The sequence below is a fragment of the Lutjanus erythropterus genome, chromosome 12 (assembly GCF_056507025.1).
Source record: "Lutjanus erythropterus isolate fLutEry1 chromosome 12, fLutEry1.hap2, whole genome shotgun sequence".
NCBI lineage: Eukaryota > Metazoa > Chordata > Actinopteri > Lutjaniformes > Lutjanidae > Lutjanus > Lutjanus erythropterus.
The window spans coordinates 11279811-11303363 of record NC_139328.1 but is presented as its reverse complement, the minus strand read 5'-3'; the positions used below and the strand labels follow the sequence as shown (position 1 = coordinate 11303363).

The 23553-nt window shown below is 38.6% G+C and overlaps 3 protein-coding genes across 3 annotated transcripts; 2 read left to right on the top strand and 1 right to left on the bottom strand.

Moving 5' to 3' along the window:
• Positions 1–2996: 2996 nt before the first annotated feature.
• LOC146317653 (uncharacterized) lies at positions 2997–8467 on the top strand. The gene is made up of 6 exons (XM_084733130.1): positions 2997–3288; positions 5127–5309; positions 5396–5653; positions 6436–6534; positions 6844–6861; positions 7214–8467. Exons 1-6 carry the CDS (start codon positions 3222–3224, stop codon positions 7297–7299), a joined length of 711 nt encoding a protein of 236 aa, XP_084589256.1. The 5' UTR covers positions 2997–3221; the 3' UTR covers positions 7300–8467.
• A 1454-nt stretch (positions 8468–9921) lies between these two features.
• cdc20 (cell division cycle 20 homolog) lies at positions 9922–13904 on the top strand. Its single transcript, XM_084731513.1, has 11 exons — positions 9922–10076; positions 10500–10714; positions 10814–10959; positions 11357–11453; positions 11544–11669; positions 12039–12232; positions 12323–12417; positions 12512–12749; positions 12926–13051; positions 13178–13295; positions 13437–13904. The coding sequence occupies exons 2-11, from the start codon at positions 10522–10524 to the stop codon at positions 13613–13615; spliced, it is 1512 nt and encodes a 503-aa protein (XP_084587639.1). The 5' UTR covers positions 9922–10076; positions 10500–10521; the 3' UTR covers positions 13616–13904.
• A 1624-nt stretch (positions 13905–15528) lies between these two features.
• Positions 15529–22650, bottom strand: elovl1a (ELOVL fatty acid elongase 1a). The gene is made up of 8 exons (XM_084731514.1): positions 22343–22650; positions 21611–21703; positions 19186–19376; positions 19027–19107; positions 18798–18854; positions 18578–18683; positions 17338–17477; positions 15529–16341 (listed from the first exon to the last, which is right to left on the bottom strand). The coding sequence occupies exons 2-8, from the start codon at positions 21669–21671 to the stop codon at positions 16027–16029; spliced, it is 951 nt and encodes a 316-aa protein (XP_084587640.1). The 5' UTR covers positions 21672–21703; positions 22343–22650; the 3' UTR covers positions 15529–16026.
• Between the last annotated feature and the right edge of the window lie 903 nt (positions 22651–23553).

Here is a 23553-nt window from a genome sequence, read left to right as displayed (position 1 = left end):
GACACATACATTCAAGAAACCTAAAAAAATATATAATTTAAAGTGAGCAGGATTGCAACCCTGTGAAAACATAGCGTGGTGCAATTATTATGTAACTGCAAAGCGAGCCATATTGGGTTAAAAGAAGCATAAAACAGCCTGACTTCCCCCCCTCTCTCTCTGTGAAGTCCCCTGCCCTGCACTCTCACAGCAGACTGTTTATATAATCAGTTCCCATCTGTATTGCATGCTTTCCTTTTAAAGAAGGTGCCTGTAAAAGATTGAGCCGCTCAGTCTGAAGGCCTGGTGACAACATCAGTATCCAAATGATTATCCTTTAGTTTTTATCACATTTATCACACATGCAGAAGACACTAATGATAGTGTAGATACTGGTTCAAAATATCTAATCATTAGCATGCTATGATGTCATTTGTTTTTGATAACATGAACTTTCTATGTGAAGCATCAGATACTGTATGATGAAAACAGAGACACAAAGGTCATACTTGACCTACTGTAATATTTGAATAAGGAGACTGGGAGGCAGAGATGAACAAAACATTCCTCGTTATCAAGCACAGCAACAGACTGTGTCAGCCATGATTACAATAAGAGAAAGTTTACTTAGGCTACTTAAATGAACATTAACTGACACCATGCAGGATCACACATACTGAAAGCATGGAAGCTGCATGTCACAGAATCATTGACGAGGCAGACAATGATTTAATTTACTTATTAACTCTTTTTAAAGAATAACAACAACACTGCCCATGTAACAGACATAGCAAAAGTATAACCTTCTTAACCTTCTTAAATGAGGGAGGATTTTGAAACAAAGAAAAAAAAATGAGTGTCTGAGACTTTGTTTCCTCCATTAAGGTAAATACTTTTAATTTTATTTTTATGTGTCAGGAAAGAATACAGAACAATTCAATTCATCCCTTCTGGCATGAACTTGTGCAAATCTCAAAATGCATAACCCTTTCCATCAAAACTTTCCAGCAAGTCTGGTTTGGTGTAGCTCTGCATTGTTGTGGTAGAAATGATAAACTTATGGACTCATAGGGATTTTACAGGTGGGTTGTGGTAATGAAAAGGGGAAACATTTGTGACATTTTCTCATAAATTGGGAGAAATAAAAGAGAATTGTGGTCCCCAGACGAAACAATGGACAATGAGATCTAATACAAGTATGATATATAAAATGATTAGAATGAAAGGACATAAAGGACAATAAGGCCATTGATGAGAGACCTCAAACATACCTTAAAAGGATAGTTGACCCAGAAAATGAAAATTCAGTCATAACCTACTGGTTGGGTTTAGTTTTTTTGTTCACAAAATACTGCTGGGGTTTCACAGGAAAACAGTGCTGCAGAATCTCCCTAACAACTGTTAATAAAAGTGAAAGTGAAGTGACCAGTTTTCAAAGCAACAGAAAAAAAACCCACACAAAATTCCTCCATATTGCTCATCTGGTGTAGTCTCCCAAAACCTTGGCATGCTGTTCACTTGTGTGCACACCCTGTCACACACACCCAGTTCAGTGAAGTGAACGTGGCTCCAAGCTAAAGATCTACAGTGAAGATTTAGGCTAAAAACATGATGTAAATGACGTCTTTCAAGTCCGGTTGGCTTCTATGGGAGACTTGGATTACACCAGATGAGCAGTATGGAGGCTTTTTTTGTTTGTTTGTTTTTGAGGACCCCTCACTTTGAAACAAGTTTCATTTGAACAGAAAAGACAAATAAAAACAAAATAGATATGAAAACTGAAATATTAAAATATACAAGCAGAGTTAAAAATAAATAAATGAATAAATAAGTAAAAATAAGAGGTGCTGGGGCTTATTTTTTCTATAATACTAAATAGTTCCAATGATTTTTTTTTTTTTTTTCGTGACTTTGAGGGCTTTAATATAAGAGAGAAACTAACGAAGCATCCTAAATATAGGTTTTGCCGTCATATACTTGGAGCTGTGAATTGAAAATTTCCCAATTATAAGAATATTATTAACCAAAAAGTCATCTTCGTGCTTGTCTGTAAATAATGTTCCTTTGGAAGAAGGTTTCAAGCCGAAGAATCTTGATCATGAACATCCATTTACAGAGAACAGTGAAGGGGTTACCATGGTGAACCAAAAGTACCTGGATGCAGACCTCCAACCTCCACGGTTGACAGGAAACACGTGACCTCAACAGCGAAAGATGTTCTTCTCGTCGTGTTTTTTTTTCTTTCTCATGTGAAGGCCACATTATGAGTTTTCACGGTTTGGTTCTTAAAATTTGCAATTTGCACACGAATAAAAAAAGCATATATTCACAAAATTTATTCATTACCTAAACCTCCACTGTTGACAGGAAACGCGTGACCTCCACAGCGGAAAAATGTATTGTATGAATTCATTATCTATTTTAAAAGGCTAAATGCTTCATACAGTATTTTAAATTGCACCTTCGCCCCGTCCCACTTCCATCATTAAGACACAAAACTACAATTCACTGTTATTTTTATTCATGAATGGAAATGAAACGAGACAAACAGAGTAGGGAAGAACTGATGATCGAGTCTTAAAGGTAACCCCAGACCCGTGTTTAATAAATACATTTTATGTAAACATTATAGCATTTTAAAGAATAGGTGACATTTTTGAATTAACTTAATAACCTTAATGTAAATTATTGTATGCCTTTAGAGGCAACAGACTCTAAATATTTCATGAATAAACTTTGTGTATATTTTTAATAATCTGTGTGCTTATTTTTTTAATGTGCCAAGAGGTCACGTGTTACCGCCACTGAACACCTGCTAAGTGCTAAATATCCGGTACGAGCCTAAACATTGACAGTCCGTGGTTGTAACTGTTGACTTTAGGCGATTGTTTATATATTAAACTGACTTTCTAGAGCAGACGCCTTTGTGAAACACAAGATGTGTTGGACGAACCTCCCAGGACGCACGCGTCAACCAATCAGGAGCGAGGCAGACATCCAACTAGAGAAATGTTTGTCAAAGTGAAACCGGGCTGATTGACCGTGGAGGAGGGGGGTTGATATTATCGTACGTGACTGACTGATGTGTTTTAAAAGGTCTTGTCTCTTGTCCGAGAGCGCAGGTTCCGCGTAAATGGCTTAAAACAATCCTGGCTATTTATAAGTCTGGAGATTTTTTTTTCTTTTCTCTTCCTTGACGATTGAACGCTGCCGGATAAAACCGCAAACAAGAGGCGACAGAGATGCATTTTCTCGTCATTCTTGTTCTCATGTTATGCGAGTTGTCACTGGGTTTTCCTGCTCCAGTAGGTAAGAAACTTGCCTCTTGGCATCGCTTTGCAAAATACTTACATTTACGTCTGAAAAACGGACGATGTAGTCAATGAAAGAACTGGTATGGCGACGTTAGCCTTTACAAGCACACCCATAGTCACCTGTAGTGGCTGAGCCGGTGGCATTATAGACTTAATTTAGGTGAAATTCTTATATTTTTTCTCCTTTACCATTAACAGGACAGCAGGTTATTGTGTAACTACAGAACAGAAGTATGATGAAGCTACACTTGCAAAATATCCTCAGCCCTGCAGTAAATCCTGTCGTCGTGACTTTTTTGTTGATACTGTCAGAGAGGCGTTGGTTTTAATCTGTGGTTATTTATGAGGCAATTGTTGGGGCTTGTTTTGTCTTTTTCTGCATTACATCCTAAATATAGTCTCATCCACTCCTTTACATGCGTAATGGAACAGAGGGGAGCTACTTTGAAAGCATAGTTTTGCAAACTACAAGTTGCTTAACACTGGAAGAAGTTAGTTTTCTAACTTTGGTTAACTACTTAGAAAAAGTCACATGCCAGCAAAAAATGCCACTCAACTTAGTTCATATATCAAAATGATCACTTGTCTATGGGCATACAAAAAAAAATTACTAAAATGCCCCACTATTCATGGTAAAGTGCAGGAATGTGGTTTTGTATTCACCAAATTGGTGGAGAGGCAGCGGTAACCAAAAAAAAAAACTATTTTCCTTTTATGTCTTAAAAATATTTGTAGTTTCAGTAGTTACCTGCAGAAAAAAATGACCCAAAGTTATGTAACCTCTTGAATCACTATGAAAATGAAAGGGAGCTACTGCAAAATGTAGTTAAACCACTTGTTCCGTTTAATTTTGTTCACTATTCCCCAAACACTGGGAACAGGTAACTGGAAACCCCTCAATATGATTACAGAGTAAACAAAAACAGAAACAATGATGATGGTAATCATAGGGGATTTCTTATCTTGTGTTGGATTGTCTTAGATTGTACCATTATAAGGTATAAAACTTTTATCACAGCGTGGACAACTTTATGACTTTTATGACTTGTTACTTTGCAGATTAAAAATTCACAATGCACAATGCATTACAATAGTGAAACAATTAATGTGGCTGGACTCAGCACCCTTTGGATTGACTGATCATACCTTGTCTTACTGTTATTGCTTAATTTATTGGGGGTGCACGATAAAGATTTTTCTTTCATCTGATACAATAACCAGTAATAACCTGGTTTTCATGCCAGTGCTGATAATTTAACTGATAATTTCACGCTTTTGTAGTTTAAAAAGAAGATCATATAACCTGTAGTTTATGCACACCTGAGGGTAAGAGAGGCTAAGATGTAGTGAGCAAAGATGGATGCTTTTAATATTCCATCACTATTGCAACAAGAACAGAGGACAGTACTGACTCTTCAAAAGTTTGTTTCATGTTTTCTATAAAGTACATAAAAAACTTCACAAATATACTTCGGCTTTTATAGAACATTAAGCGTTAAATTTTAATTATGTAATATAATCTGTCAAATTAGACATTTTTATGGGCAATATTAATCAGCTATAATGTCATTATCAGAATAATAGATAATTATTGGCTGATAATTTATCCCCCAATATTTATTGTACACCCCTTTTATTTATGCTTGCAAAGTAAAATTCTGATGCTCTCCTATTTTTAAACTAACATTGTGGCAGAGCTGGTACTACTTGGATTTGAATATTTTCTGTTTTATTTTCTTTCCCATCATCTGCTACATTATATGAAAACGGCCTACTGTAACATACAGCCTCACTTCTTTTTATTCTTTATGAATGTACTTTGTCTCCCATTAGATACCATTATAGTGCAGGTGCAGCAGTGGGGAGTGGTGGGTGCTCAGCGGGTCACGGACCAGGTCCTTCTCAATGGAGTCTCTCTGACTAGCACAAGCCAGGAAGTTGACAGCATTGTCCAAGCCCTGTCAGCTGATGCACTCCTTCCAACTCTTATCAGTGTCAACCAGACTTCAATACTGAGTGAGTAAATCATCATGTACCATTAATAAATATAATGACTGAAAATGGACATGTTGTTTGTTAATCACTTTCGACTTCCTCCCCAGGAAACCACACGGTTCTTCGTTCTCGTGAATGCATACTGGAGGGGTCTCGGCTGCACTGGGCTGACCGTGTGTTCTGTGATGGAAGGGTCTATCTGACTCTGGAACACAATGACACATGGACAGCCCACGTACCGCAGGCACTTGCCCTCAAACAGTTGTGGGACAAGGAGGTGCAGCGCACGAAGATGGAGAGGATCCGTCTTCAGGAAGGATGCATCAAGCTCATGAGAGAACTGAGGCTTTCTGCGGAGCACTCAGGTATAAAATCTGTCTAGCTTGTGAAAAGAAATTTTGTAACTGTCATTATGTTTTTAAGAGTTGTGGAACCAAATGACTGCATTTTACCTGTTCTTTTAAACTTAAAAATTAAAACTGTAATCCTATATTGGAAGAAACATTGGTGCAAATGAATCCTGTCAATAAGAATCATAAACAGTGATTCTCTGCCTAATTGCATTTTAGATTTTTAAAAACTTTCAAATTTAACAAACACATGGCTCCAAATTCCCATCCTGTCCTACCCACATATAAACTGAAAGAAGACCTTACTCAAAAGGAGTAGGTAGTAGTTAAATTAAAATTGAAAATAAAAAAATAATGAATATATAAATAAATACAGGAGGCAATGCAAACAATTCTAGCTTATTCTGACAACTAATGGTGTATTAATACTTGTAATATTTTTTTTTATATTAAATCTGATGTAAATGTTGGCAAGTTGTCCATACAGGGCAATGGGGCTGTCATATTTTCAGAAAGGTGTTGTAAACATTTCTGAGAGTACGCGTGATCTTTGCAAGTGGAATACAGTTATTCATTTCCAAAAGCCATCAAGCTGTGAGGAGATGGGAATGGGAGGCACCTGATGGCATTTGACTGTGACTCATGTGTCACATGGGTGCTAACATGTGAAAGCGATGTTCTGAAGTAAAACACCAGTTTGTTTTTGTGATTGCATTAATCCACCTGCACATACAGTAACCATACATTTGATAGTGACCAGTGCAGTCATGGCACTTATTTATGCACTGTTTTCCCAGCTCCAGGGACTCCTTTGCCTCAGTATCTGATTCCATTTTTGGCATTCCTGGCGTTTACTGGATTGATCATAATCAGCCTGATCCTCTCCAAAAACCTGGGTGAGTAAAAGAGGTGTTTTCCATGTGAATAAGAATAATAGTTGTACGTCCTTTAATCACGGTCATAATCGAAATCAGCTTTTTATGGTACAGCAAAATTATTTATTTCCACAAGTCTTGTGATGCATATGGTGCTATTGAGTTATGCAACGTTTACATCTGCTTAAAATTAAAACCTCCTTCACCTTCATGAAGTGTGGCATTACTTGGATTTATTTTTAAACGTGTCCTGTCACATGATTTTGGTATGAAATCTCATACTCACGAGGACATATAAAGCATGGTCATGTGTTTTGTCTTTCTGCTTAGGTCTGAGGCACCCTGGAGGTAAGACAACAACAATCCCTATGTTTTCTCTTTGGTTACAGCAGACTGCAGACCTCCCAGTTAACAGTCATGGGAAAAGAGAGATGTTAGATACTTTCCCTTTGGACGGGCTTGTTCTTTTTATTTTCAAAGTGTTGTTGTGTCAGTTATGTGGTTTTGTCCACCTTGACTCACTCTGTGATACTGTACAGTGTGACCTCAGTTTTATTTTTACTGATGACAGTTTCTCCAAAATAACTTTGATAATACTCATAAAAATTTTTATTAGAAGTGATACCCAATCATTTTGAACAGCGAGTTAGAGTGTGTTGTTGATTGTGCTTGTTCTTGTTTCTCTTTGATTTCATTGCAGGTGTCATTGGATCAGTTATACATTACCCCAAGGACATGGCTGAAATGGCTCCAGAGATAAAAAGCAATGGTTACCGTACCTTGTAAATCAAAGCTCCAGCTGATCTACTCTCTTTGTTCCATTAAACGTCCTCTTACTGATTTAGAGGGATAGTTAATATTGTTTGAAGTGAGGTTATACGAGGTACTTATCTGTAGTCAGTATATTACCTACAGTAGATGGCGGTTGGAACATCTCCAGTTTGGAGAAGGAGTACACTGGAGTTACTAGTCTACCTCTGCCTCAATTTGTTAGTTTCCTGTGTTATTGTGTGAGGAAGCAGTGCATCCGTCCATGTTCTGTTAGGTAAAATTACACCATGTGCCAAAGGTGGCATTGGAGAGGGTGATATTTGGTGTTGATGTAACAGCAAGGCCACTTAAACTGATAACAATTAGGTGGGCTCTTTTATTCAGTATTACACTGCTTAGCTTCCTACACCAGTACGCATGCTGCTTCTCCAAAGAGGACAACTATAAACTACTGTGGATAATACATTGACTATGGATATGTACCTCATGCAACCTCGCTTAAAAAAAAAATTATACCGGTAACATGTTGCCTTCTGTTAAGGGGCAGGGATGCTCCATGAATGTAACCAATGCTATGCCATGATGCTATATGCTATGCAGCACAGCTCACTGTATGAACCCTGTGTGGTCTAAAGTTCACACCACATTATTTTATGCACTTTAATGTGTCAAGACTTTACACTGGTGTTTTATTGCTATACTTTTTAAAACTTGTGCATATACACATATACACAGATACACAAATGTGAAAATGTTCACTGCCTGCAGCAATGTACATGCTTCTTTTTGCACAATTAATAACTGTAAGGGCGTTACAATACTGTCAGTGGTCATAATGTCTGTATTAAGCTATTTAAGTATGCAACTAATGTAAAAATATACCATGAAAATGTTCTGTTTCAATCCCACATAGTATTTAATGCAAGTTAAAATAGATAATGTCAGAAATTATCTTGCAGCCTGTAGATAAGCCCTGCTGAAATCAAACTTTTTGTTGTGCCACTGATCCAATCACAATGAAACTTATCCAAAGAGTCAGACTGTTGTTTTTTGGTTTGAGATACTTTCCTGATGTTTAAATATCACTGTACATTGTTGTCACTGTTTATATGTACTGTATTTCCATATTATTTGTTCATGTGTGATTTAAAGCAAATGCTCAAATAAAGATACTTTTATGGTACACTTGTTTATTTTCTGATTTATGTCTGGTTACCTTTATCAATGACATTAGGACAGCAGATTTAAGCAAAAGTCCAGAATTCACTTTTTTTTTAATCCTAAAAAACTAAACCCGACCCTCAGTCATCATGAGGACAAGTAGATAATGATTGAATGTTCATTTTTTAGGTGAACTATCCCTTTAAGGAGCAGATGTTTAGATAAGGTTCAGCCAGAGACACAGTGCTCCCACTGAGAGGCTGAGTGAGTCTGTGTGGAGCCAGTGTGTTATTTGTCTCTTTATTGTGCTTCTGAGAACACTTTGCCAGATTAAACTTTTAATTGCTAAAGTTTATGAACAATGAAGGGCTCACTTAAGTGTAGTCAAAGCCTATTGAGAATTAATGCTATCCAGCTAACTTATTTTATTTTTAGGAACCTGCTGCAAAGTGGTTGCTTCATTGTATGTTGCTTCCCTAGAGTGTGTTTGTTAGTAGGGTTTTTTATGGTGGCTGACAAGGGCAAACGCAATGCATATACATACCTAATAATAAAAATAATAGTAATCAGAGAATCCTCCCCATCTGCCCCAGGGTTATTTCACTTGATAATGTCTCTAATTTCTAGCTTTACTATGCTAAAAACATTGATTTTTTAAAAATCAACTATATTATCAAATTATGGCATGTAAAGGACAACAGAGAATCTAATATGGACCTGAACAATCAAAATTTGAGTGCTAATCAGCAAACGATAATATAATATAATATAATATAATATAATATAATATAATATAATATAATATAATATAATCATTTTGGACAATAACGTTTATTATTAATTTGTAAAATATCCTAACTGCTTTTCAGGAATCATTGCAAAAACTGTGTTTTTGTATTTATTCTATATTCTGTATATTATAATCTGTATAAACAATATCATCATATATATTAATATCAGAAGTTTGTATGATATGATATGATATCATATAATATTCATACAATATTTGGCTTACAGTCTTTATTTTAAAGGTTACAATGTAGACCTTTATGACGCTTCTTTTAATTGTATACTAAACTGTATTTACCTATATAACATTGTCACAAATAAATAATCCGGAATAATAAATTTTTTGTCATACTGGTCACGTCCCAGCACCCTTCTATGATCTTAAAATTTTATTTTTCTGTGATTATATGGCCTTTAAATATATTTTTCAACCTTCAAATCATCAGAAAAAGACATTTGATGTAACATTTTAAAATGAAGTAACCCACATCTTCAGAAAATATAGACTTCTATTGTTTTTCCCTGTTTTTATTTGTTCCCCCTACATTTCACACGACTAATATGATCTCAACCCTAATTTAATCTTTTGGCCAGTAGATGGCGATAGATTTTTGGGAAGGAGGATTGTTTTCCGGCGTTGAAGTGTCAGGAAGTTTCCCCCACCAATCACATTCACGCATTGGTAAACGTTACCATAGCAATTCGTGGGCGATAACGGCAGCTGCTTGAACGAACCAATCGCAGCAGCGCTTTCTGGCATTTAAGCCGTGTGGCGTCATTTTCACGAAATTCAAAATTCAGAAAGCGAAAAGCCAGTGTGTATTCCACGTTTTCTTCAGGAGGTGAGCTCATTTTGTTTGTTTTGAAGTTTTAAAGTGCTGATTTTTTTTATTCTCTTAGTCAGTGGTGTTTAGTTTTCGGAACAACGGTAATTAAACTTTTAAAGCGTTAAATGTTCGTGAAGTCGATGCTGATGGTGGTCGTTTACGTTCGGTTAACTTAATGCCAATGTGTGCTCATTTACGCTTGGTCAAAGTAGAGTTAGCTAAATGCATACATTATACCCAACTATAGTAATAATATAACAGTGGTAATGCAAAATACCCTCTGAAAAATGAAGCCTTGTTTTTGTCAAGTAGTGCTAACTCTGACATGCTAGCGTTAGCATGGGGCGCCGACCATTGTTGAAATGTTTGCTAATGTTAGCTAGCCAGTTACTGTTGTACTTGAGCTGAACGCTAATTTTTCCTCGTCGTCATGTACAGGCGGCGTGAAAACCTGGACAAAATGTCGCACTTTGGGTTTGAGAACGATATCGACAGTATCTTGAAGCTGGATATGCCCATCACGAACGCTCCCATGGCGAGGTGGCAGAGGAAGGCCAGCTCATCGAACACATCCTCCGCCCTCAACAGCCTGTCGCCTGGAAGATCTGCCAATGTGACGCAGAGTTCATCAAAAACACCCACCAAAACACCAGGTAACTAATATGTAACCTTAATCCAGCTTCAGTTTACACTTGTCAAAGCTGTATCATCTCTGCAAATGTTAACCACTGGGGTATTTTTCTGCATCACAGGCAAAAACAAAAAAACAACTCCCTCTAAGATGGGGGGCGACCGCTTCATTCCCATCAGAAACAACAAACAAATGGATGTGGCTACTTTCCTGCTCACAAAAGAAAATGAGCCTATGGACACAAGCAATACAACAGGACCAGGATCAGTAAGTTGTATTCATATCACTTTTACTCAGTGCAGTCCTTAGTTACAATTTTGAGGTACTTGAGTATTTCTATTTTCTGCCACTTCCTACTTATACTCCACAAACTTGGAAGCAAATATTGTCCTTTGTACTCCTCTACATTTAATCTGACAGCTTTGGTTACTAGTTAACTTTTCAGGTTAGTTTTTCATAACTTTCTTGAAACACATGGCAAATGTTGCTGGCTTTTCTCTCTCCCTCACTTTTTTTTTTTTTTCACATTTCTTGTTACATGCTTGTGCACTGGTCCAAATAGCAACTGGCTAATATAATTTCCTGGCAATTCTTATTGTTGGAAGCTGATCACCTCCTTAGGATCCTTTTTTTTAAATACACCAACATATCTGTGTCTTTAAAGGAACAACAGAAAGCCTGGTCTATGTCACTAAATGGTTACAACCTTGAAGATGCAAAGATCCTGCACCTTGGAGGGAAGCCGCTGAATGCTCCAGAAGGTATTTGTCCACTTAGTAAGAACAGTGCATGAATTTAGAAAGTAAAGATTGTAAATTTCTAGTCCAATATGACTTTTTTGTTATTTACAGGGTATCAAAACAACTTGAAAGTCCTGTACAGTCAGGCTACAACTCCTGCCTCCATCAAAAAGACACGATACATATCTTCAACTCCTGACAGAGTCTTGGATGCTCCTGAGCTTCGAAATGATTTTTGTAAGTTTGGCCCTTTTAGAGGTTTCCTCGGAACATTCATGCATGTTAGTGTTTTTATATTGGATTTTGCTTATATTTTCCATTTAATTTTGGCCAAGCTATATATATATATATTTTTTTTAAATCTATGACCGTATGTGTACCTTTTTTCTACCCAACTGCAGAGAAGGTATCTTGTTGTGAAATTAATCTTACTGTACCTATTATCATGAGGGCCCACTGGCAGAAGCAGTTATACAATAGCTTTTCAATAATGTACATATTCACTGGCTGAAATAAGAACTTTTTTTTTTTGCTGGTTTCTGTTTCACAAATGTGTTATGTTCTGGATGATGGTAATTAATTTGCAGGGTTTTTTTTCTTTACCAGATTTGAATCTGCTTGACTGGAGCAGCCAAAATATTCTTGCTGTGGCACTTCATAACAGTGTTTACCTGTGGTATGCCAGTCAAGGAGAAATCATTCTCCTCATGAAGATGGAGCGTGAGGAGGACTACATCTGTTCACTGTCCTGGACAGAGGGAGGCTTCCTTGCAATCGGCACCAGTGACTGCAAAGTTCAGGTTGGTGTGCTGATGAACACGCCACTTTAGTTCAAATTATTTCTTCCTTTTTATTAAAAAATGTTTTTAATGTGACATTTGCTTTCTTAGTTGTGGGATGTTGAAAACCAGAAGCGTTTGCGCAGCATGGCCAGTCATACAGCGCGAGTTGGTAGCCTGAGCTGGAATGACCACATTCTCTCCAGGTACTGTTGTTTTGTCATCTGACACAAAAGACTTGGAATTCCAGTGGTGTGTGCGTTTTGTTTTACGACTCAAATGATTTGTTTCTCCTCTTAGTGGCTCGAGATCAGGACACATCCACCATCATGATGTGAGGGTGGCAGACCATCACATCGCCACACTCACTGGTCACTCACAGGAAGTGTGTGGACTGAAGTGGTCCCCCGATGGCAGATACCTGGCCAGCGGAGGCAACGACAACTTGGTGTACGTGTGGCCCCGTGTGCAGGAGGGCAGCGCCAGCAACAGCTCCCAGCCTGTCCGCTGCTGGAGTGAGCATCAAGGAGCTGTCAAGGTGAGGTGCTTCATACCTGAACTAGAAACCAAAATTCCAGCATTTTTCTAAAAATCAAAGGTTTTTCTGATCATATTGAACATTTGTAAACCTACCAGGTCAAAGTGTAACTAATAAATCTTCTTCCAAAGAGAGTGTTTAGAGTTTGAAACTCACCTTTGGATGTGTTACTTTAGGCTTTGGCCTGGTGTCCGTGGCAGCCAAATATTCTGGCATCTGGAGGTGGCACCAGCGACCGTCACATCCGCATCTGGAATGTAAACAGTGGCTCCTGCATCAGTTCCCTTGACACTCAGTCCCAGGTAACCGCACACACCTCGACTCTTTATGTTCAATGGTCATTCTCAGTCAAAAATGTACTATAATGTGTCGATGAAATGAAAAATGCATTTTTAACACAAATTGCTAATGTTAACTTTGCTTTTCAGATCTCGTCACTAGTGTTTGCACCCAACTATAAGGAGCTGGTCTCTGCCCATGGATATGCCCACAACAATGTTGTCATCTGGAAGTACCCCGGTCTCACCAAGGTTGCAGAGCTCAACGGTCAGTAATTTTTTATTTTTTTATTTTGACTGGATTCCCTCTTATTTGTTCACACAGTTTAATGTAAAAGAAACCTCCAGTGAAGTGGAAACCTTCTGTGCTTATGTCATGTTTTCTAAACATTAATGCTTTTTATTTTAGGCCACGAGGATAGGGTTCTCAGTTTGACTCTGAGCCCAGATTGCTCTTCCATCGCGACCATCGCTGGAGATGAGACTATCCGTCTGTGGAAGAGCTTTGAGGTGGATCCTATCCAGAAAAAGGCCAAAGAGAGGATGGCCAAATCATCCAACAGTGTTATTCATCAGTCAATCAGATAAATTTGTCTTTGACTTCTGAGGGTTTTTGTTCTATGATGAATTAATTATGTGCAGATGTTTTATTTAATCCACAATAAAGATTTCTACCCAGTGTTTTAGCCTGAACTGGCAATTGCTCCTATTGGTAGTGTAATGGGTTGTTTTAATGTGGTAAAGTACAAGAGTTGAGTGGTGGTTTTTAAGCAATTCTGGTTGTTGAACTGTTTTTATGACTTCACTTGGCTTTTATGTATTCAATGTATTGTATACAGTGAACTGGGTTATAATTAAATGGTTTTGTTTACCATAATGTGCTTCCATCACCTAATTGACATGTATTAGTTCTGTCATGTTGCAAACAGTAGGGTGAGGAAATGTTGATCAAAATTTACATGTAGTGAGTTATTAGTTATTGATCTCAGATCAGCAACTGGTCAGAACACCTGCTAAACCAACAGAAGAATATAGAAAATATCTTGTTTATACAGCGAATGGGTTTTTTTTGTTTTTTTTCCCCCTAAAAGAACTAACAGGGCTGTTGCTCTGTCAGCAGTTTAGCTGCAGTTTAAGGCTTATTTAAACCCCTTGTCTGGCCAGCGTCATGATGAAAACCACATTGTGGTGTCATAACAAGCTCATAATTTATTATAAACTAGACTTAAGTTACAATATTTTAATGGGCAATAAAAATTAAACAATCCATCAGCAAATTAAAAATATTTGTTTACAATCTTTCTGTAATTCCTTTTTATATATACACATTACTCATTGACTAATTGTACAACAATGCAGAACACACTACACGTAATGATAATATGATAAAGCGCAGTGGCACAGATAAAATGATGAAAACAATGATAATTTCATTATCTCAGTGCATGAAACTATCAGATCTGCTCTGCACTCGGACACACCTGCTCAGACATTTTTAGCATTTCAAACCCCTAAAAGATCCAGTTCTGTCAGACAAGCAGTCAGATGCTAAGCTGCAGAACAACAGGACCTGAGAACCATTTACATCTCTGAAGACCGATGTGTTTGAGGTACATGTGACACATAACAAACGGCACCTGGACAGTTACAGTCAGCTTCCCTGACGGTGACATATCACTTCCCTCACTCCTCTGATAGTTTGTGCGATTACACAATGAAACAAATATTTTATCGAAGGATGCATTAATTTTGAAATTCGGGGCCATATGTTTAAAATAATTATTTGGTCTATTTTGTTTTTTGATGTTGCTCATGTTCAAACAAAGAAATCTTCATTAAAAAAGAAACAAAACAAACCACAGTGCCTGTTTCTCTCTCACGTCATACCAGAATTGTGTCCAACCAGTGGCTTCAACATTTAGTGAGTGCAAAACTGACGCAGCACAACAGATAAACATTGGTCACTGCCATTGGTGAATGTTAACTCATTTGCTGATTGGCAAATAGGATCTTAATTATCAGTGTGTTGCTGGCAGTAAGAGGATAAAGAACTGCATGTACTGTATTGTACGGTGTACTGTATTAGGTTTTTGTTGTCTTGTTCTTTGTGCCTGTGCACAAATTTATAGTCAAGTTGTTCACTGGGCAGCTCTTGGAATCATTGGACCCATACAGTGTGGAAAATGATGTAAATATCAATTTGATTCTTCACTTTCTAGGTGAAACATTTAGAAGCAGGGAAAAATTACAAAACATTGATCAATTTTATTTCTGTTCAAATAAGAAACAGGTTAATCTATACAGTGTTGCAAAACTCAGAATGGATTAATATGAATTAACATGCATAGCAGTGTCACTACCTAATTATGCAAAAAATGCATCAATACTGTAATATACAGTAGAACATGTCTTTTCCACAATTCTTAAAATTGAAAAATTGAGGTGTGGTATGTTTTTCTCACAAAGTGCAAACCATAACTGCTTTCCAAATGACACAGACCTTTATCTAAAAATTGTTTTATTTCAAAAGATAAATAAAAACAGAAAAAAACTAAATATGTGACATTTTTTTTACATGAAAACTTTGTAGCAGTTATTTTACATATGTGTGTGCGTGCGTGTGTGTGTGTGTGTTCTAGCCTTCAGTGGAAACTGTGCGATACTCCCAAGCAACAAAGTCATGCCAGCTAAACAGCAGGTCGTGCAGGTCAAGCTCATGAGTCGAGTCTGAGTTGAAAAATACTATCAGTGAGAAAATGAGCACCAAATGTCTTCATACAGTGTTCATCACAGTTAGTTTTTACAACAACTAACAAACACAATGTGGCGAGTAGAGATCACCGGCAACACACAACATGCCATTCACATCCCAACAAGTGTGCAGAGGAGAAACTAAAGCCTATAAAGATATTAGAAGGAGCATACTGAAACCTGTGCTGTTCCAGTATGCTTTAGATATGAATGATGGATGACACAGTCTCATTTCCAGAGTCACACAGTTAAATTTCTTTTACTTTGCCCAGGACGACTTTGCCGTTTGTGTGGTGGTGGTTGTGTGCGTTCCCGTTTCCCAGGTGCTTCCCATTGGCCACCACAGTGATGGGTTCGCTGGTCAAGCCGTTCAGTTTTGGCTTGTCTTCTGTGACGGGGAGCCGCTTGCCCTTAATGTAGGCCTGTATCCAAAAGTTGGAGAAGAGGAGGAAGAAGAAGACGCCGTACATCCAAATGAGGTGGATCCAAAGGGGAACCTGGTAGTCACATTTTTCCATGAAGTAGTACTGGCTGATGTGGATGGACACCAGAACAAACTGCGTCTGTAAAATGACAGGAAAAGGACTTATTAGGGGAAAATCCTCAGGGTGCACTAGTAGCCCAGTTGTTAAAAGAGTTTAGCCTGCGGCCCTGTCTTGCATGTTGTCCCCCCGTTCTCTCTTCCCCTTTCCTGTCAAATCTTCAGTTGTTCTATCTCAATTAAAAGGCACAAAAGTTGAAAAAGTATTTTAAAAGAAATGGAGAAGAAAATCCAGCACTTTTCATGTGGATGTCCAGTCAGTGTTGCTGGTAAATGTAGTCAGCTGAACCAATAAATTCATTAGTTGGGGCTTTTCCACCAAATAAGTTCTGGTTCTTGAATCGGTTCTGTCCAAGACTGGTGGAACCATTGTGATCAAAATGTCATCAACAGAGGGTGCTACACAATTCACACATACCTGTGGGATATGACACTCCCACTTTTTGTTGTTTTTTGGCTCTAGCTGGGAACCAACTTTTCAAGTTCCAAACCCTTTTATTTTTGGTGGAAATGCGTAGAACAATTCAAAATTAGGTGCTTGAACCAGAATGGGGCCGGTTCCATGTTGGTGGAAAAGGCCTAAGTGCGTGCTATATTGACCAAGACAGCTGAGTTCTCCTGCTTGCAGAACCATGCTGGCAGTGCCTACATGTACCAGGATGCATTGCTGCAAGCCTCTGACACCACTGCCTATATTGGCTAAAACATAGTGTTAGGTGATCATCTAACACGCCACCTGGCTACCCAGTGGTGGAGACTAGAAGTCCAAGCTGAAATAGCCTGTAGTTTTTCTTCAAAACCAGTGACATCACTGTGACATCACTGGATGCAGGAAGAACAACAGATTTTGATTACATTTAGCATCAACATGGACTGGACATTCACTTGAAAGGTGGTGAACCTTCCCTTAAAAAAACAAGTCTAATCCAGATCCATAATAAAATCAAATAAGCCAACAAAATTGTAATTGATTTTGTTCATTCATTTAATTTTAAATATATAATGAAAAAGGACATACAAGCTGGATGGCAGTCATGTACTTCTTCCACCACAGGTATTTCTGGAAGCGAGGTCCTGCAGCAGAGAGTGCGTAGTAGAAGTACATGATAACGTGGACGGTTGCATTCACCATGGCATGGAAGGAGCCCATTCCTCCAGCTGGAGAAGGGAAAAACACATGTGATTGTTTCGTTAGACATTTTTATGTAACTGTACAGTGATCTCCCCAATTTGTTGGGAAGATTGTTAAGAAATGTAGTGAAGAAGGCTTAAAGACGGCTGTATTTCTACAGGAAATGTAAGAAAGCAAAATTCCAGTGCCAAGTTCTTGTTGACTTCTACAAAGGAGCAACAAGTGGCATCCTGACTGAAAACATCATGAACTGGCATGTGATGTGCACGGCCCAGGACAGGAAGGTGCAGCAGGTGATTAAAGGGAAGATTCTGCACTTTTGATGCGGGTGTCTACTCAGTGTTGATGGTAAATGTAGTGTAACTGAAACAGGAAATCCCTCAGGATGTGCTATATTGACCATGACAATCCTTCCTCTACAAAATCTGTTTTTCTACAACAGACTACTTCAGCTTTGATTTTTTTTTTTTTATCTCTGCCTCTGGGTAGCCAGGAGCGTGCTAAATGAGTGGTGGGTGGTGATACAACAGGAGCATCAGAAGCTCATTCATATTACATCTTGGTACTTGTAGGCACTGCTGCACGGCTCCATGTGCAGGAGAATTGAGGATTTGAGGAACACTGAGGATTTTATTGTGTTAGTTGACAACATTTACCATCAACACTGACTGACTGGTACCCATCCACTGAGCATTGGTGAGGTGAGATGCCTGCACAGAGCCCAAAGGATACTAAGAGACGACACCCATCCCAACCACAGCCTGTTCATCTTGCTGCCATCTGGCAAGAGATACAGAAGTATCCACTGTCGTGCCACCAGAGTACAGAGCAGCTTCTTCCCTCAGGCTGTGAGACTGCTTTATTAATCCTCAACACTCTTTTTGTATATAACTTTTGTTTTTCGTGAGGAATATAGAGGGGAGAGCATGTAAAATAATTAGCTAACCCTATAAGCTTATTGTTTTGGCACTTTTGGATGCAAAGCAGTACAATCAAAGTCTCAAGTCATCTGATATGTAAGGAAGTTTTCAGAAATGTCTTGTTCCAAAGTCCCTCGCTTATGCATAATGTGTGTATGTTATGCACAAAGTGTGTTTACATGGACACCATGCTGGATAAAACTCACCAGGAGTCAGAGTGATGCCCCACCACCACGTCCAGGGCATGAAGGAGTGATGGAATACGTGGAGAAACGTGATCTGGCTTTGTTTCTTCCTCAGCACAAAGAATACCTCAAAGAAAAGCAGACCAAGCTTAAGTGAACAAAGGATTTACATCAGAAAAGGTCAGAAAATTAAAACAACAAGAGGCAAAAAGAGAAAATGTTTGGAGAGATGAAAACTTACTGTGTCAAGGAGTTCGATGTATTTTGAAAAATAAAACAACCAAGCCGCTCGAATCATCTGGGGGAAGGAAGAGAAAAAAAAGTGCTGTCAAATATCCGACTGTGGATGCTTATCTTTGTTTTTCAAGCCATCAAAGCAGTCCTGAGCCTAAAGGTTTGTTTTTTAGGGCACAACAGAGAGTGAGACCTGCTCTGCTCTGAGGCAAATGAACAACAAATTACTGGCTTACCCGAAGAGCCTGTGGGCTACTTGAGGTATCAATAAGGTCACATCTCCATGTAAAGGTGGTGGCCCATCCAGACATCATGAACTAGAAAACACACCAGCAGCTGTTATTAACATTTCACAAGCAGAAGAAATAGGGATTTTAGTCAGCAAAGAACTTTACCTCATACACTATGAAGCCGTTGAGTAAAACCATGCTGAGGTTGTAGACGATCATGGCTGTGTTGAGGCGGAAGGGCTTGCGGTTCGCCATAAGACGAGGTCCAATGTACACCGAGAAGATGACATATGCCACCAAGATGGAGGTCATCTGTATGGGGCTCTGCATCAGTGGGTAGTCTCTGACTCGAGCATCTGGTGGAGAACAAAAACACACACTCTTCAGTAATATTCCAATATTAGTGTAATATATATTACCATATTCCATTTGGATATTCTGAATGGAGTATATTCCAGTTAAGAAATGTGAGATATGTTGGTTTTATTCAGGTTTTAGGAGCATTCTTTGGACGTGTAAACTGTGCATTCAGATTATGCATCTCAGTTGGGTTTAGGGACCTGTTTATAGTCAGCTCTGTGTTGTCAACAAACCAACTTTGTGAGGCTGAAGTAGGTTTTTGATATTACAGTGTCAACCTTTTCAAGACAGTGGTTAACAAATGAAGTAGGAGGGCTGTTCGCACAGTCGCACAAGTCCACCACCAGTGGAAAACTTTGAAAAAAAAATCATGTTATGACAAAAAAAAGAAGTGTCCATAATCAGAGTATGCAGATATATTCATTTTCATTAGCCATGTAAACGGCTAATATTGTCTTTGTCAGACAAGAGCAAAAAAAAAAAAAAAAAAAAAAAAGCTCAAAGCATCACAAAAACTGAACAGCAGTGTCTCTTTCAAAGAAATCACTGATTATTCAACTTAATCCACAGAACTTGTTGTGAGCAGCTTCATGTGGGACCATTTTCTTTTGACCAAACACCAACCATATCATTGTGCAGAAAGAGTTGTGCATCTACTCATGGATGAAAGGTTACAACTCAGCCAAGGGGGGTGCCATAATGTTTATATCCCATGCCGTCTCCAGCTCGGGCCTCTCGTCCATGAGTAGATGCACATTTCCATCTGCGTTGTGACATGTCGCCATTCATCAGAAAGAAAATAGTTTCTATGAAACTGCTCACAATAAGTTCTGTGAATTGTTTTGAGTAACCAGCTCATGATTTATGGAAAAAGAGATTGCTGTTGAGTTTTTTTAATTTTTTTATTTGAGTTTCATATGTATTATTTTGCAACTTCTAGCACCATAAGCTGAGTGCCATCTAAGGCAGGTTCACATCCAATTCCTGAATTGAACAAATTTGCATTCACAAAGGCAAAACTCAAGTCATGTGGTAGAAATACCGTTCAATCAGAAGTCATATAGTCGGCGAGTAAAAAGACAATGCATTCATCCAAATTTCTGCCTGTATATCATCATGGAGCACCATCAGGTTCTGTTCATGTTGGTGTTGATCTGGACCACATATCAGCAGACTTTAGAGGACATTGCATATGAATGTCTTGTAAGATAACGAGTATTAAATAATTAATAATGCAGGCATTTCTCACCTTCTTGTGAGTCCAGTTTTGCCCCCAATACCTTAAAAAGGTATCAAATAAAATAATGCTGTACCAAGTAGCACTGAAACTTCTCCAGTCTGTGTCACTTCAAGAATACTGGTATTGTAATTCTAAAAAAATTATACCCAGCCCTATTCACCAGTCACAAAAATCACACACATATATAAGTAGACAACACAGTGATCTTTGCAACGTACATAAACGTCATCACCATTTTTCGGATTACTCATTTAAATGAGTCATGTTTTGATCTACACAGAGTAAAAAGATTTTTTTGTAAATTATTCCACATGGATCATTAACTATTGAATATAACACCACTCACTGATATCGGTTGTGAAATAAATGTTATAGTTCTTTTTATCCAGAAAAACTGCAGCTCCCCTGTTTACATGTTTTTGTTCATAGGTCAGTCTGAACACAACCAAAATGGCAGCAATGCAGCAACAAATTGAAGACATAAATTTGGAGTCTACATATAATATGTCTATGACAAAATAGAAAGAGAAAACAGTTTTTAACAAATGAAAATACAAATATAATGGTATGCTTCTGTGATTGGTTGGAATGGTGTGCACACCAGACATGAACCACTTCAAAGTTCACATGACAGCGGTCCAAGACCACCATCAAGGCGGACCACAGAGTGGTTGTTTTGTCCAGACTAGAGTTCATGTCCAGCGTTCAAACCAACCCAAAACTAACCACACCAAGAGGGTTTGGTTCAACTGCACTAAACAAGGCTGGTGTGAACCCGCCCTTAGTTCTATTATAGTCTAGAGAAAGCTGATATCCCTAAAACTCAGCAACTCACATCAAAACAATCTAAATGGATAAATAGCACTGCAGGTAGGAGGAAGGAATGTATTTTTGATTTTTGTGATAAACTGTCCCTTAAAGAAAACCAAAACCAATAATTATCCAAAAATTAAGCAGAGATGTAAATCTACAACAGACTGAGACACTTACCAGTTCTCGACTGTAGATAACTGTGGAATTGTAAAATGCTTGATACGGCTTCTCGCAGCATGGTGACTGCTTGTTTCTCGTCCTATTAAACCCCTGAAAAAAAAAGAAAAGAAAAGACAAACCGGAGATGAAGCCGAGCTGAAAGTGAGGCTGGCTGAGCAGGTGAGCTACAAAGCGACCTGTCCACCTGCTTTCCCACTGACTGAACAAACAGGAGACAGCTGCACAGGCTCATCAAACACCCCTGAGTGCCCTCATGTACAACCTTTGAAAAAAAAAAAAAAATACACAGAAATCTGTACCAGGAGGTCCTTTCAGTGCCTCATCCAAAGCTAAAAATGATTCATTCAAAAAAGGAAAACTTTTATTTTATTTAGCAGGTCAGAAAGAAAATTAATGAATATTTTATGAAGGATTGTGAAACATCTGCTGTCAGTCTAAATACAATGAAATACTCTCATGCTGACTAACAGAGCAAGTCAAACAGGTGAGGCAAAGAACTTGGCCCTTATGGCCAGCCTTGCCAACCCACTGCGCTACCAACAGATGAGCTGATCAGGTATTTCCAGAGAGTAAAATTACAGCCCTAAATCCAGGGAAATCTCGCTGTACCACTAAAAGTAAAGTATATCTGTTAAAAGACATTCTTACAGGAACAGCACAGATACAGATGACGCATGATAGATGATCTCCCTGAAACTGCTAAAATAGTTGCTGTTGTCAGTGACTCACCCCCTGAGCTCAAGTCCTCAGCTCTCACTCCTGTCTGTGAGGAAAGCAGCTGCACAGCCTGGGCAGGCAGCACTCAATCCAGGAGATCCAGCAGATCAGCAGCACCAGTGAGAGTGATCAAGTGAAAACCAGGTACATGCAAAGCTGTTGGGTGGGTGGTGAGAGCCTCCAGCTGTCCTCTTAAAGTCTGTGATTTCAACTAAAACTCCAACAAGAGCTCAAAGTCTCACAAAGACTGAGGGAGAAAGCAGGAGGCAGAGGAGCAGAAGAGCAAGAGGCCGGCTGTGATAAGTATGGCACTGGGATCATTCAACTCAATTTAAACCCCAAGGCACTACTACAGAGCTTGCTAGTTTCAGGACCACACCCTGTTTCAATGCTTGGCTCCACCTACCTGTCCACACTTAGCCTGTCTGTGATTGGCTGGCCTCATCCATGATGGTGGAAGGGATGGGGTCAGGGAGTTCTGGCCCTGGTTAAAGAAACCCAGACCCAAGAGTGACTGGGTGCTTTAAAAAAATGATAACATAAGAACATAAAGAAAGGAAAAAAAAAGAAAGATTAAACCAAGATGAACCTGACAGGTTATAAGTAAAAAATGTGTGAAAAGTTTGAAAGTAAAGATGCTCCATATGCTAATCTAAAAAGATTGGATCGTTGCACTTTTTTTTTTTTTTTTTTTTAGAAATGTTCCTGAAACATGATTTAGGCTAAAGGTGAAAGTAGACACCACACATTCACAAACTCACGTCACTTTTCGCCTTGCCCATCCCTTCCTGCACTGTGTGGCACACAGGCTGGGTTCAGCTATGACGAGCCCTCCTGCGCCTCTGGTTTTACCTGTTCCCCCATGGGCGTCAGCCTGGATGAGCCTTGAAATGTACTCCTCCACACTCAGGTACGTTATTCAGAGAGGCTGGCTGGAATGAAAGGAATCTGTGCACGAGAGACAGAGGGAGAGAAAGAAGGAGGGAGGAACCATCACCATGTGTTTACATAGCGTTTGACAGTTTAGCACATGGTGGCTCCTAGAGGAAGTGCAGGCATGAAAACCATAGACTTTAAATCATTCAGGGCTGTGCTTAATACACAAAACTTTCATGGAATAGGCTAAAGGGAGGAAGAAGTGATGACATTAATGCAAGGCAGCACCGTGGTTTTAACTTTTTAAATGTCATTTTTAGAGTTAAAGGGTGATCTGGAGTCATGTA